General features: G+C 52.4%; 1 protein-coding gene across 1 annotated transcript; it reads left to right on the top strand.

The window, feature by feature from the left end:
* The first annotated feature begins 9,379 nt into the window (after nt 1-9,379).
* On the top strand, nt 9,380-12,020 carry Hoxa3 (homeobox A3). The gene is made up of 2 exons (XM_055611854.1): nt 9,380-9,936; nt 11,215-12,020. Exons 1-2 carry the CDS (start codon nt 9,408-9,410, stop codon nt 12,018-12,020), a joined length of 1,335 nt encoding a protein of 444 aa, XP_055467829.1. The 5' UTR covers nt 9,380-9,407.
* Nucleotides 12,021-15,791: the final 3,771 nt, after the last annotated feature.

Below are 15,791 nucleotides of genomic sequence, written 5' to 3'. Positions count from 1 at the left end.
TGTGTGTGTGTGTCTGTGTGTGTGTGTCTGTGTGCACACTTTTTAAAAATTTTTCTCACAAGTTAAATTTCTTTTGACTTCCTCTGGTTTCTTTCCTCTTCTTATCCCACCAAATCACCTTCGTCAATCCTTAACGTCAAGTGTTAAGCAGCAGTTGGAGCATTAAAGGGGATGTTGGTGGCACGGAGGCTTCAGCATGGGACTGAGATGCCAGTGGGTTCAATGATGTTAAGGCATTCCTCTGAAGCAGCACCAGAGACTGCTACTAGTGATTTATGGCTGCAAGACTTTCAGTGTGCTCGAAACTGTTGAGAGAGTTCTGAAGCAGGTCCTTCTTTTCTTTGAACTGATGCCTCTGAAAAAACCTGGGGGAGGGAGTCATCAGTGACTGGGCCATATTTCTATGGTATCTGGAAAGCTCATTGTAAATGACTGGCATTGGGGAATGGCTATCAGAGGACAGAAAGATGACTAGACTGGACCCTTGGAGGACAGAAGAGTAGATTTTGGAAGCCAGTATTTGGTCTTGGTCTGTTCCTTATCTCCCAAAGCTGGGGTAGGCAGGTTTGGATTCTTACTTTCCAGTGTCTGACTTAGTTCATGGCTAGGAGAGCTTATACAGAAGTTTTCTCCCAGCTAGCCCACAGCCAGAACCTTGGAAGGGTGCTTCCACTAGCCTCTAGTTTAAGCTAGAACTCACTTCCAAGGGTCTCCTTTTTCATTGATGTTATGATTTGGACACCCCCATCGCTCCTGAGAAAGCCCCTTTACTTTGGGCCTCACATTCTAAGCAGAGCCCTTTTGGTTCCCTTCTGGAGAGAAAAGATGGGGAGGCTCATACAGAGCCTCCTGCAGATGCTGCGAGTAAGTGCCCTTACTCAGAACACACTCAGAGCCAGCTGAAGACTGACTCTCCAGGAATAAGACTATGGCATGCTCAGAACACTCAAAGTTCAGCAGTCAAGATGGGGAACTCTTTAGACAGCCTGTGAAAAGGATGAAATGTGTGGGCGATGTCACCCAACAGAAGGCAATAGTAGGGGCGGAGACTGGAAGGACTGTTTATTTGTTTTAGCCAGGTTCTACTAAGCAGAACCGGTTCAGGTCAGTTTCAGCTGGTAGCTGTGGAGCTGTCTTAGGGGTGAGTGGACAGAACAGTCTGAAGGAAGGGTCTCAGGCTGACTCGTAGGTCAGCACAGGAGAGTCCAGTGGACTTCAGTGCTTCCCCCTATTTCAGAGGCAATTAGATCACTTCCTCTTACATTTTTCATTTTTAAAGGCATGTAATTTCATGTATCACTCAGCTATGCACTGAGGAAATTCATAAGTATGGGTTTGGCTAGGGCATATGGTCTCCCCAGATTTAGCAAAATCCTGACCCACAAGTCTACAGCGGAGCCCAGCTTTCCTAGTAGGCTGCCACTAAGCAAAACCAACCGGACTTGGAGGAAAGACTTGAACATTTTGTCAGGTAACGATAGGCCTTTTGGGTCTCTCCAGCAGCTGTGGTGTGGGTGTCAGCAAACCCCAAACAATTGCTCGCCATAAAGAAATCTGCTGACTGATCCACTGACTAGCCAGTCATTTCTGGGCTTGGTTCTTTTCATATGCTAGTCTGTGGGCCAGAGAAGCCTAGAGGGGGTGGTGACTGGGCATGCTGAATTCAATTCCTTATAAAAGGGAGGCTATAGGGAAAGTTACTAGGGAACTAAGAAGACAGAGCGCATTGCTGTTCCCTTGTGTCTGGAGTGTGTGTAAGGAAAGTAAGTGGAGATAAGCACCTTTGTGGTGTGTGTGTGTGTGTGTGTGTGTGTGTGTGTGTGTGTGTTACCTCCTCTCTGTGGTCCTACTGTTGAGACAGAACTCTGACCCTTGACCGGTCAAGGTCCCCTACTTTTCCTAAATGTTCTGCTCGGAAACCTGGTTCTTTCAGTGATTCCCCATTTCCAATAAAAGAATTTAAGTTGACCACGTGAGCACAGAATACTGCACATTATTGTGGTACTTGGAGCGAAGACCTGGGCAGGCGTCCTCTGTGACTACGATTTCTAGATTCTCTTTAGAGCAAGAGCTCCCCCCCACCCCCACGCACCCACCTCCTCCTTCTCCTTCTCTTTCTCCGGAGCAAGCGCTCTTCCAGCGGGTTGCAGTTTTCAGTTCTCATGGAGCAGTTCTGGGCAAGCCAGCCGATGGGACTCCAGGCCACACCAGGAGGATGGAATTTATTTTAAGGTATTTCCTCTGATTGTTCATATCTAGGGTGAGTTATGGCTATGAGACACAAAGGTCAGGCGAGGAGACACTGGATCATGGACAGGACCCTCAGCCTCTGTCTTCCTTTGTTTCTGTTTTAGAACTGAAAGCAGCATCTGAAAGATTCCCAGTAGCTTCTCAGACTCTTGAGTTTAATTCCCTGGAAAGTGTTGTGGGGTGTAAAGGAGAGGGCACTTGGGGGCTACAAGATGGACCCAGTAGTCTCTGGTATCAGGATTGCTTTGTCCCACAGCAGCGGGCAGGGCTGCAGTCCCAGGAGCTAAGCCCCAGACAGAGTGGGGGTTCTGGTGCTCAGACAGCAGAAGTAGCTAGCTGTGTAGGAAGCTGCGTTAGGCAGAGGTGGCTAGAAGGGCCAGACCTCATGAAAAGGGTGGGGGCCAGTGGCTGAGAAAGAGAGTCTCTCTCCATTTGGCCAGTGTTTGCTGAGCAGGACGGAGGGTTAGGGCTGACCTGGGTAGCCTGAGCAAACGGAGGAGAAAAATCAATGAGGAAAAATGTGCAGATGCCGTTTTAGTGATGGTGCTTCAGCCATTCTGTTCAGCATTGGGTTGCAGGGGCAGAGTTCCCAGGCCAGACCCGAGGAGCCCAACCTGGAGGACATGCCATTGTTCCCAGAGCAGTGTCTGCCCTGGAGGGATGGAGGGAGACAGCTCAGACCTAGAGAAGCTTGGTGGTGCTGGTGAGGATGCCAGCTGCCTGGAGGCTGGGTTGGTGTGATTTTCACAACGGGACTGGGGCTTAGTTTGGGCTTCCATCATTGTTTTTGGTTTGGGTGCTTTCTGTGCGCCCCTGTGTCGGCCTGGAGGGCTAAAGAAGCAGCCTATGTACCTGAGGTTGGAGGGAATTCTGTAGGTGCAGTCCTCAGCAAGCAGAGACAGACATTTCTCTGGCTTTATATTGCCTCCGAGGGAGCTGTTGCCAGCATGAAGGCAGATGAGGCAAACCCCTTGCTTCCAAAGTACTGCCCAGGCTGGGGCTAAGTGGGCTTTGGGGACCTTCTGCTCCTGGGAAGAGAGTGGAAATCTTTGGAAAGATGGAAGAAATTGGGCATTCCTTAGCTCCTTGGAGCAGAGAAAGGGATGCCTGGTGAGGAGTTAGGACTTAAATTTGCTTTCTTTAATTAAAAATCCCATTATTTTAAAAAAAAAAAATCAAATCAGGTTTCCTCTACTTGAGTGAGATTTACTTTCCCAGGAAGGGCCAAGTCTTCTCTTCCCCATGCCGACCTCGGTGGTAACTGTGCTTAACTGAGGCCATTTCAAGTGCTCTAAAGCACCCCTTGGAAATAAAATGTAAGCTTTAATTGCAGTTCAATTACTTGTCAGCATTTCATATGATTTATGATCCAGTTCTGGTGCATTTTTGACCCAGTTAAAGACTCAGAAATAGTATAGTTTCAATAGAAAGAAGGAGAAATGGAGTGAAGGTTTGTTAGAGGCATTTTTTTTTTTTTATTGTGGCTTCAGTGCAGGCAAGCAGAATAAATATCTAACGACAGACTCTCCAAACGGGTTCCATATAAAAAGCATGCACGATGAGAAGCCAATGACCGCTTTCATTGGGCACAGTTACTTTTTTTTTTCTCCCAGGAAAGAGCTAAAGCCACTCCAACCTTAGCTATTAGAAAGACTGGTCCGCGTCTGGCTCTTAAGCACCAGCCCTACCGTCCCTCCCCGTTCTTGGATTTTAATGCCGCTTCTTGTCAAGAGTTACTCCTCACCTTCCTCCCTGGCTTGCACAGATACCCTCGAGGTCAGACCTCTCAGAGATGGGCAGTACACCTCTTTGAGTGCCAGAAAGGTTCCACCAGGCACCTTCGATGCTCCAAGTGCTCTCTCTTCTGTGCCTGCGAAAACGCTTTCTTTTAGTTCCCTCTGGGAATCATGGAGCTTAGGGATGACGGAGAAAGAATCTTGAAGGGTGCTGAGCAAAGGAAAGCTCGGAGGGCTTGGAGAAGCTCAGCGAACTGCTCCAGGATTTGCCTAGAATTGCTCAATGCAGCAGTGAGTGATTTCTAGAGGTGGAAATAAAAAAGCGTATTTTCAGTCACAAGACAGTAACAAAACCAACCCGCTGCTAGACATCACTAATTTTAATCGTCTCCTCTATGCTTGCTCCAAAGCCAGCCTTTCGGGTTTCAGATGAGGGGGCCAAAGGCCGCCCCAACGGTAATCTCTGTTCCAGGACGCCAGAGCCGCGTCTTGAAATCAGTGCTCTCTCGAGCGGTTTGCCGGTTGGGGCCCGTCGCCCAGAAGCCACCTAGTCGCAGTCGGGGGAGGGTGGAGGGCCTAGTCTGAGCTGAGCCCTCACCCCAGTTCTCCTGAGCTTCTGCAACTCCTCAGGTCCGGCCTGGTCCCCGCGCTTGGCTTTCTGGGCTTCGTTTGGTCGAGCCAGAAAGGTACGCGGCTGCCGATGCCCCAGCCCGCTGCTTTAGAGCTCTCGGCCCCTCTGGACCAGACAGTCCGCTCCTGGGTCTGTTTCTCACGGCCTCCCCTGCAGCTGGCTCAGCCGAGAAGGCGCTGAGAGTCGCGTCAGCAGTTTGGAGGAGAAAGTGCGGGTTGATCATTGACCCACGCCTTCTTTCTTCAAATGCCACAGCCGACCCTGAGGGTTGGAAGAGAAAACGCGGCCGAGCAGATTTTTGCGGCCGGCTCTCACCTCCTACGCGTCCCCGGCTCTCCCCTTTCAAGTTGCGCCGCGGCGATATGCCATAAGGAGCAAGTGTTTGCTGTTTTGTGCTCTGTTTACAGCTTTGGGGAGCCGAGTCATAAATCTTGCCCAGCCGTAAATGACAAAAACCATTGGTATGCATGAGGCCACCCTGCCCGAGTGCGTTTTGATTTCTCCCTTTTCCCCTGGCTTTGTTTTTGCTCTAAGGTGACATTTTGGCTCCCTGACAGTTTAAACATACTACTTATATTTTTAACACCTTCCTTTGAGAAGGACCCTTGTTGACGCCTCGGAATTGCACAAAAGCGCTCTCTCTCTCTCTCTCTCTCTCTCTCTCTGCTTCACTCCTACCCTGGAGGAGTTTGCTTCTGAAGCTGGGAAGCTGAGGTGGGCACTGGGAATGACCCCATCCTCCTTAAAGTTCAGGCAAATTCAGGCCTGTGCTCAAGCCAGCCAGAGGAAGGCCACTGAACTAATCAGGGGGTTGAAATGGCTTGGATGTCTGTTTGTGTCGGTGTCAAAGCCTTATCTGTCTTCCTTGTGGGCGACCTCCTTCCGTGCCCGAACTGTGCAATGGGCTCACAAGAAGTGGAGACTCAAGTTTCTGGGTGTCTTTGTGTGTGCCTCAACCCAGAGAGGTTCGGTTCACGTGGGGACAGCTGTCCATCTGCTAGGACACTTCCCTCCTTTGGGCCTGGAAATATAACCAAAGGCAGTTGAGTGGCGTTTGGGAGGTGTCTGGAAGTCGGTCCCGTCTCTGCACCGCGGGGACGGGGGTTGGGGGTGTCTGGGTAGGACCCGGCAGGTGAAGCAAACTGTCCAAAGTCAGGGCAACTCCTTGCTCCTTCTCTCCCTCCCCTACCCCCCAACCCCATGAAAATGCCTACGGCAGGGAATCGCGTGGTTTCTCGGACAGATTCTTAAAAAATAGAACCCCGCAAGAGAGCCCCTTTGTGAGAGCCGTTTGTCCTCATTAGCATAATTTTCCTGGACTTTAGTGACGCCTAGGAAGGAGAGGGAGGGCGTGGGGTGGGGGGGAGGCCGCCCTCCTCCCGCTGCCGCCGAGCTCGCTCTGCTCCTGTTCCTCCCCTCGCCTCAGCCCCACCCCCCACGCCGGCGCTTCCCCAGCCGCTCGGCTCTCCCCTCCCGCCCGCCCCGGCACCCCTTCACCGCACCCCCCGACCGACCCCAGCTCGGCGCAGTATTCATAAGAAACATACCCAAGTCGGTGCCACTAGCCCCGCGGAGGCCGGCCCGCGCCAGCGCTTCTCCGGGGCCGCGGCCGCGGCTAGGGCGGGGGCGGCGTGGGGGAGGGGAGGGGAGGGGGTTTGGCCGCCCCAGCGCGCCGGGGGCCCGGCAGCCGGAGTCGCCAGCCGCCCGGCTCCGCGCCGCGTCCCGGCCTCGGGCTCCGCCACCCGCGCTCCCGCCCGGCGGATGCTCAGGCTCGGTGGCCAGCCCGCGCCGAGGGGACACGGGGCGGCAGCCCACGCCGGAGCCCGCGGCGGCCGTCCGAAGTTAAGGTAAGCGGGGCCAGCGCCGGCCGCGCTCGGCGCTGAGTGGCGGGGCGCACGTCTCGGTGATTTATGGCCGCAGACTTAGAGCTCGGTTCAAGAAGAGTTCACAAGCCGGAGCCTCCTCGCCGGCAGTGACGGATACCCTCACACTCCGGCTCAGGCCGCGCTCCCATCCCCGCCCCCACTCTCCCCTCGTCCCCGGCCCAGCCCCAACTTTTCTGGGTTGGTGAGAGGGGAGTGGGCTGGGAGCGGGGTCTTCTGCCTCGACGTCCCCTAGCAAACTCGGGCGAGAGCAGCTGAGGAAGGGCAAGGGAGCGCAGTCCGAGGAGGTGGAATCTGGGCGTACCGTGGTGTCCAGACAACAGGGCTGGCCTCCAGGGCTCGGTCCAGCCTCCTCTTCTGGCCTCAGCCCCGCACCTGGAGGTTATTGTCCGGGAACAGACCCTTGGGCAGAGCCTCCCTCCACCCTCAGCCCTTGCCTGGGGAGGGGGACAAAGCAAAGTTTCCTGGCTGGCAAACCTCCAACTTCTTTACCAGGCTGAAAACTTTGGGGGCTGGAGGGGGCGGGTTGTGTGGGCTCCAAGGTGATTGCGGACCTCAGACAATGGGGGTCTCTGAGGTAAATTCATATTTTAAGTTTTTGGATGCTGCCATATGATCTCTGATTTTAAAGTTGTTTTTGTTGTTGTTACTTTACAAGACAATGAATAGTATGATGGACGAAAGGCTTACCCAGGCTTACGGCTGGTATAACCTGTGCTAACGGCTTAGAAAGTCACTAGACATGCCGCACGTTCAAATTCAACTTAATTCTGTTTTATCTAATATTTTGCTGTTCAGATGTCTAGGGTAATTTTCTTAACCTGACGTTTTGCCTTAATCAAGCTTGGTATCTCAAAAGATTTTGTAATAACAGACATTAATGCTGGCAAATGTAAGAGGGACTGTTGTCAGCGTTAAGAACGAGAGAAGTAGACATTAAATTGTAATTCACTCTTAAATTTTATTTCACCCTTTATTTACTTTCTACGGTGCTTTCTGTATCTTCCTAGATATTTCCAAAAGGGAAACAGTTCTCCAGGGTTCATGACTATGTACAATAATTCTGGATAAGTGCTGCTGTGGTTTTTTTTTTTTATTGAGGTTCTGGAAAGTTAATTGTGCCTGTTTTCCAGATGTTGATCAGATTGTTGGTTTAATGATGAAATCTAAGGGGGTTCATTATTAAAATCAAAATTATAATCACGCACTAGTGGGTGCTTGTTCTCTCTCTCTCTCTCTCTCTATATATATATATATATATAGAGAGAGAGAGAGAGAGTTGATATCTGCTACTTCTAGAAAAGCTGAGTAACTCTGGTATTGAACAGCCATAGCTAGGGCTTGAAATGTAAAGCATTATCTACATAGATTTGTCATTATACTTTTCTTAATGGTCACAGAGAAAAGAATTCTGAGAGTAGGTTAACATTAAGACTTCCAAGGAACTTTCCTTGTTGAGAATTTGAAGTTTACCATGCAAGAGTTGAAAACCAAGAGAACACAGATTTCATGTCTACAAACTGCTTTCTAAACACGAGGTTTTTATAGTTTGTTTTTTGTTTGTTTGTTTGTTTGTTTTTTAGTGTTTTTCTTTACTTAGTATTTCTGAAGCAGGAAAATGGACCAAATACCAAATCTGATCAACAACTGTATACAAAGATCAGGGAAGTCTGGCAGGAGTTTATGGTTGTGCTTCCAAGCCTTCTCTGCAGCCAAATGACCCCCATACATCAAATTACATAGCAGTTTCTAAGACAGAACCTATTATCGTTAAGTTGGAAGGAGAGTTCAAGCCGTGGTCATGGAGATGAACGCTGGTTTTTCAGGTTCCTGGTGGGTTTTTTTTTTTCCCTCTAATCCATCATGTTTTAACAGGTAGAATTTGATAGTTGCCTAGAATAGCAGCACCTCAGAAAATCCAAGGCAGGAGAGCTGCGACCTCCTGTAACGTTGAAACAGAGGTTAAGGCGGCTTGCTGCAAATAGCCTGAAGTACAGGAGAAAGGGTGTGAAGAAAGTTACAGGATTTGAGTTGTGACTTGTGGGTGAAGTGCTGGTGTTGGTCTATCCTAGGAGAGAGAGAGAGAGAGGGAGAGAGAGAGAGAGAGCTCCACCCAAAGTTTTCTCTTCCATCCACCCACTGCTTGACCTCATAGGGTTCATTTGTGGGAGGTTGGTCCTCCTCCCTGAACTAGAGAAATAGTTAACTGCCTACAAACCAGCTTCCAAAACCTATTGTGGTCTAATAGGGCAATTGCCTATGGTTTTGGGGAGTGGAAACCTCCCAGGACGGAATAGGAAGGAAGTCCGGCCAGATAGGGTTTTTATGCAAATACAAGTCCTACCGTGGGGACTGGAGGAAAAAATGAAGGCACTTTGCCCTTTTGAGAGTTCTCCTAAGTTCTCGAGAAAGCCTCAGCCTCCACAAAGGGACACCACGGTTTCTTCCGGAAAAGAAAGACACCGCCCCCCCCCCCAATCTAGCCTCCAGAGCCTGTCTCCTTTTGGACCTAGCGGCTCCAGAGACCCAGCTTCCAGCCCTTACTGGTTCTGCTCCTTTCTCCGAGGAAAGTCCCCCAACTCCAGACGCAAGTTAAGCAAATATTTGTAGCTGCCAGTAAATTCCAGCAGCTTTTTATAGCGCGGCTCCCTGCGCCCGGGGCCACGTCGTGCTGCTAAATATTGCTGACCACTTTTTCTTTTATGGCTTTCATGTCACTTAGCTATTGAGAGTAAGATGGATTTGCGCGGAGCCCTCACCGCGCTGCACTTCTCCCCCTCCCCTCAGGTCTGCGCGGGGCGGCCATTGGCGGCGGAGTGTCACGTGACCGCGGGGGCGTGCCAATGTGCCCCCTCGCGGGTGTCAAGCCCTTCTCAGAGTGTGCGCCTACCAACGTGAAGCCTCGCGATGCAAAAAGCGACCTACTACGACAGCTCGGCGATCTACGGTGGCTACCCCTACCAAGCAGCCAATGGGTTCGCTTACAATGCCAGTCAGCAGCCGTACGCGCCGCCCGCGGCTCTGGGCACCGATGGCCTTGAGTACCATCGGCCCGCCTGCTCCCTCCAGTCCCCCGCCAGCGCTGGGGGACATCCCAAAGCTCATGAGCTGAGCGAGGCGTGTCTACGCAGCCTGGGCGGCCCCCCGAGCCAACCCCCGGGCCTGGGGGATCCACCTTTGCCTCCACCGCCCCCGCAGGCAGCACCCCCGGCCCCACAGCCTCCACAGCCCCCGCCACAGCCCCCTGCACCCACTCCTGCGGCTCCCCCGCCTCCTTCTTCTGTCTCCCCCCCTCAAAGTGCCAACAGCAACCCTCCCCCCGCCAGCACAGCCAAGAGCCCCCTGCTCAACTCTCCCACCGTAGGCAAACAAATCTTTCCCTGGATGAAAGAGTCGAGACAGAACGCTAAGCAGAAAACCAGCGGCTCCAGCTCAGGTAAACGGGTGTCTTCTGGAGGTGGGGCCTATGGCCAAACTCCACACCCCAAGCCACTTCCAGCTGTTGTTAGAGCACTGGAACATCTCTAGGAATCACATACACACACACACACACACACACACACACACACACACACACAGGAGGGGAAACATATTTCCAGAATCTTTGCTACTTAGGGAAGTGATAAGGTTTCTGTCTCAGGTCTCTCAAGCATAAACCAGGCTGACGTCCCCCTGAGCCTGGTGAAGCTGCAGTCTCTCCATGTTCTAGTGTTGGGACCTCTGACCTCTAAATAGAACCATCCTGAGGGCCACTGTCTCTCTAAGCACAGCTCTTCTTCCCCAGACAGACAGACATACTGAAGTGTCCCAGAATAAAAGCAGGCCTGATCACCACCCAAGTCAGAATCGATGCTTTGTCTATAACCAGAGCCAGTGTTTGCTGCAGCAGATGGATTGGCCGCCTCACCTCTGGGAAGGCCTTGCTCAGTCTTAGTACAATGAAGGAGGCATCCCCTGGGGGAGGGGATCAGCTTGTCATCCTAATGGGAACCACATGGGGCCTTGGGAACTGGACCTCCAGAGCCTCAGCCTCAGAGCCTTGGGCTTCCAAGCCCCTCGGTTACCTTGGGCCCTCCTCTCTGATTTCCATTGCTCTCCACTGAGCATGAGTCTCTGAACCTCCAGAACAGGTATTTGGGGCGCCAAGGAGGACAGGAAGCAAAAATTGGGCAGCCTGCTTGAAGACATGGAGAACCTCATGACCAGGACTCCTCAAGGGAGCCTGGGTTTCCCTACCACAACTAGACAGCTGGTTTCCTTTGGTCAGAGAAGATCTTCCAGTTTGACCGTACCTATCTACCCATCTCCTCTTGGCCGATTTTTAAACTGATTTAGTTGAAGCTAATGGCTAGTCACTCAGCCAAACAGGGAGGACGAAAGGTCTTGACGTATCCACTAGGTCTCCCGAACGTCAGCGTCTGGAGGATCCGAAGATAGCTGCACCTGCTCACAGGAAGCTTGCTGTCTGATGGGCCAGTAGAGGCTCTAGACAAGTAGAGAGGAAGCGCGGGAGCCCTGGAGGCTCTGCTGCCCTTCCGAAGAAACCCATGGCTGGCTCCTTAGAGGAAGGAAGGGCAGGCTAACCGGGCTGTTTCCGCACTGCAATCCCGCTCCTCTCCGGCCCTGGAGGGCCTAGGGGCCGGACCAGGGCTGGGGAGCTGGGCGGGGTCGCCAGCAGCCCCTGACACCGCTCTTCCTCTCTGTGTCCCGGCAGGGGAGAGCTGCGCCGGCGACAAGAGCCCGCCCGGGCAGGCCTCGTCCAAGCGCGCGCGCACGGCCTACACGAGCGCGCAGCTGGTGGAGCTGGAGAAGGAGTTCCACTTCAACCGCTACCTGTGCAGGCCGCGCCGCGTGGAGATGGCCAACCTGCTGAACCTCACGGAGCGCCAGATCAAGATCTGGTTCCAGAACCGCCGCATGAAGTACAAGAAGGACCAGAAGGGCAAGGGCATGCTGACCTCGCCCGGGGGCCAGTCCCCCAGCCGCAGCCCTGTGCCTCCCAGCGCCGGGGGCTACCTGAACTCTATGCATTCGCTGGTCAACAGCGTCCCGTACGAGCCGCAGTCGCCCCCTCCCTTCTCCAAGCCCCCCCAAGGCGCCTACGGCTTGCCCCCGGCCTCCTACCCCGCACCCCTGCCCAGCTGCGCTCCCCCGCCGCCCCCACAGAAGCGCTACCCAGCGGCGGGGGCAGGCGCGGGGGGCACCCCCGACTACGACCCTCACGCTCACGGCCTGCAGGGCAACGGCAGCTATGGGACCCCACACCTACAGGGAAGCCCCGTCTTCGTGGGGGGCAGCTATGTGGAGCCCATGAGCAGCTCTGGGCCAACACTCTTCGGCCTAACTCACCTCCCCCACACCACCTCGGCTGCCATGGACTACGGGGGCACTGGGCCGCTGGGCAGCGGTCACCACCACGGGCCGGGGCCCGGCGAGCCGCACCCGACCTACACGGACCTTTCTGCCCACCATCCTTCTCAGGGAAGAATTCAGGAAGCGCCCAAGCTCACCCACCTGTGATGACGGGCTCGGGCCTCGCGTCAGAGAGCTGCCCTCCCCACCTTCTTTGGTTCCTTTTTACTTTTTTTTTTCTTTTTCTTTCTATTTTTTTAACCTTCCTCCTGCCTCTCCCTTTCCTCTTCTGCACCCCCTCCCTCATTTTGTTTTCTTTGGTAATGCGTTTTTATAGTTTATGTGACGCAGCAATCTTGGTTGCTGAAAAGGCTGTCAGTAGCGACATTTACCCCCACCACCACCGTGTGCCCCGGCCTCTGGCCCTGCACCCTCTACCTTCTCCACTCTTTGATAAGAAACAGGGTATATGAACAAACTTTCTAGTCGAGTTTTCAATGTGAATTTGTTCATACGTTATGGCTCCCGAAAGGAAGCGACTGCGTGGTTTTTTTGTGTGTGTGTTTTGTTTTTGTTTTTGTTTTTTTTTTTTTGAGTTTTAGTTTTTAAAATTGCACTTCTTGTAATGAGCGAGAAAAAGAAATCAAAGGCGCTTTGAAACAGGGGCCGCCTGTGCGAAGATGACTAAGTGTACGTCTTTCCGTCTGTGTATGCTGGTGAACAGTCAGATTTATTTATATTTTTTGCAAGCATTAAATAGTCTAAGTTTTAAATATTATTTATCCCCCATCCGTTCGTATTTATATTAAAGAATTTCTGTACCCTGATTGTTCAGAAGGTTTCTCGGGCCTTTTGTTCAATGGTGTATTGGCATACATATAAAATTTATTTGAAAGGGAGAGAAAATTTCTTTATAAAAACCGTAGCGATGCAATAAGAAAGAGAGGACCCAGAGTTTGAAAACAGCGGTTTGGGTTTGTAACATCCGGCAAGACTGAACGCTAAAAAAACGATAGATTTGTTTTGAGAGTTTTACATTCCTTGCTGCTCACATTCAGAGAAACAAAACAAAAAAAAAATAATAAAAGTTTTTATTCTGATTAAGATCCGTGTCAAAAGCGGTTCTTTGCCTGCAGACGGGTTTCTGCGTGGAGTTCCGGCGGAGGCGAGCGAGCTGGCAGCGGCCCGGCGCGGCCTGGCCGGGCGGCGTGTGGCCTGGGAGGCCGCGCGGGTCCGGGCTCCGCCGCCGCAGCTCGGGGCCGTCCGCGCTCCCGGCCCGCGCGGCCGTCCGGTCCCCAGCTGCCGCCGGGGCAGGCGGAGGGGCCGGGCCGCGGGGTGCGCGGCGGCGAGGGGCAGACAAAGGCGGCGGGGCTCGGGGCGCAGCGGGGGGCGCACAGGTGCGGGGCGGCGCGCCCGCGGATCCCGAGTCCCCGGCGCCCGCCCCGAGAGCCGGTGCCAAGCTCTCCTCCACGTTGGGGCCTTCCTACGAGCCGCTGCATCCCAGGGCTCCGCGGCGGATGCTCGCGGTTCATTGTCATCCCTCCGGAAGAAGGGGAAGGAAAGGGGGGAGGAGACGCTCTCCTAAACCCAGCCCGGAGGCGCCCACGGTCCCCAGCGAGAGGACCGAGCTCCGGAGAGTCCTCGCCGCCTCCTCGGCCTGGAAGGAATCCCCCTACATGCATCTCCGCAGACCGTGCCTCCCGGAATTCAGCATTGCCATTCTGTGGATTTATTTCTTCTCTTTTTATGGCCCCAGGGGGAGCAGGAGAGAGAGAGAGAGAGAGAGAGAGAGAGAGAGAGAGAGAGAGAGAGAGAGAGGAGATTGGTATCTTTCTAATAAAAATGCAATTGTGCACGCACTTCTTTCATTTGCGGCTACACGAGCTTGATATTACAGTTCTGCGTTTACACTGTGAGCTAGGACGCCGGCTGCCCGGCTGGCAGAGTCAGAGGCACAGCCAGAAGCGGGCGACGTTTCCGCCTTCGAGGAGAAGAATTGCAGATTCAGGGAGAGCCAGCCTTCCAGCCGCACCCCGTCAGCAGCCCCTCGGAGCTGACTGGGGGCGCCTGAGCCCCCGTCCTCCCTGGCTGGTACCTTCCGGAGGCCTAGGTGGAAAATGTCGCCATCTTGTTTGCAATCTCCATCACCATCTCCATCTCCATCGTCGTGGCCTCTGCCCACCTACGACCCAGCGCCAGAAGGAAATCTTACACAGCGAGCGCTGGGGTCATTTCTGGGTACCTGCTGAGTCCCAGGGAGCAGCTTTTGGGGGAGGCCCTTTCCATCTTTTAGGAAAAAGAGAAATCCCTCTCGGAGGATACCAAAGCAAGCTGCTGCAGGAAGCTGGGAGTCTCACACCGAAGGAGCCTTCCCCACACCTATCCTCCCCTGCTCGATTCACGGTTCTCTTCTCAAAGATTTTGGCCTGTGGGGAAGTGGATCTGCTCCCCTCACCCCAACCTCCCTACGGAAATAGAATGCACACATCACAAGTGCAGAGGCTGGAAAGGCAGTCTTTGTATGGACTGGATGGAGCCTTTGGTCGTTGAAACCATGCTTACGCACGTAAGCTTTTTAAAAACATGCACACAGCTGCCTGGAAAAAAAAATAAAGGGCAGCGTCAAAGGGGAAGAGGTGTGCGTTGGGTCTCCACCTGAAAACCTTCCAGAGATACCAGCATTTGAACCCAGGCCTAAAAAATCTTGCCATTAGCTTCCCCCTTCCCTTAGGGTAGAGATTGTACAATGAGATTCTAATACTATTTCCCCATATCTTGCCAGTCAAGACATTCATTTTGACTTTCAAAGAAAAGAAATATCCAACTCACCCTCATCTTCCTGAATATTAAAAAGAAATCTTTATTAGGATATCTCCAGAGTTAAAGCACAGATTGGGGCAAGGTCTGAGTGTTGGGCAGCCTCAGAGAAAGGTTTTCTTCCAGATGGCTTTTGAATTAAGGCAGTTGAGAGAAGCAAAAAGCTTTCACCCACACAGCCTGACAAAGCCCAATAATGTGGGCAGCCCTGCTTTCTAACTTTCCTCTGTCCCCCAACACTTTCTGTAAAAGCAAACGCCCACCCTTGGATCTGCAGAGCACCTTTGCTGAAAGCAACCTTAGAATCCTCTCTACTGCCAAAAAAAAAAAAAAAAAAAAAAATTTAAAAGGACAAATTTTCCTTGTTTACTTGTGTTTCCTGCTCTCCTCTTTGCTCAGCCACATTTGAGCTTGGGAAAAGCTTGAAGCTGAAATGTGTTCTTAAGGGCCAGAAGCTGTCAAGGCTTTTGGTGAGCAAGATTGATCGCACCCAGACTTCCTTCAGAGCTTTGTTTGGAATAAAAGCAAGAAAACTGGAAAACCTTACATTTTCCAAAATAGCATCTCTATCTGCAAGGCAATGCTCTGAGCTGGTCAAGGTTGGAGATCACTTTATAGCTTCTTTCCAACCCAAACCCTTTAAACGATGGCCTCAGAGATGGAATTCTGCCCTTGCTCCTTGGTCAGCCTTTCTTGTTTTCTGCATAGAAATTTTCTCCCCCACCAACCTCTCTCTCCTTGGCCATCAGAATGATTTATTTCCCTGCCACTGATGCCGGCCGGCCTGGGGCACTGTGGTCACTTGGTCCATTTCAAAGGAAGCAAAAGCGAATCTCCATCCTTAGGGTTTGGGGGAAGAGAAGGTACCTTCATTAGATCTCTCTCTCTCTCTCTCTTCTCTCTCTCTCTCTCTCTCTCTCTCTCTCCCTCCTCTCTCCCCTTTCCTTTCTGGTTTGGTGGTTTTTCTTTTAAGTTCTGGCTTGGTATCTAAAGGTGTTATCTTTTGAATCCTTCAGCACTGTCCAGCACTCAATCTGAAGTCCTGTCTCAGCACTGGAAGAAAGAGAATGAAGGAGAAGTTGAAGCAATGTAACTCCTTCTTGATTCGCCCTCTCCCACGCA

Source organism: Psammomys obesus, unplaced genomic scaffold, assembly GCF_907164565.1.
Source record: "Psammomys obesus unplaced genomic scaffold, mPsaObe1.curated_primary_1811, whole genome shotgun sequence".
NCBI lineage: Eukaryota > Metazoa > Chordata > Mammalia > Rodentia > Muridae > Psammomys > Psammomys obesus.
The sequence above is the reverse complement of the archived record's forward strand: the minus strand, read 5'-3'. Positions and strand labels throughout refer to the sequence as shown.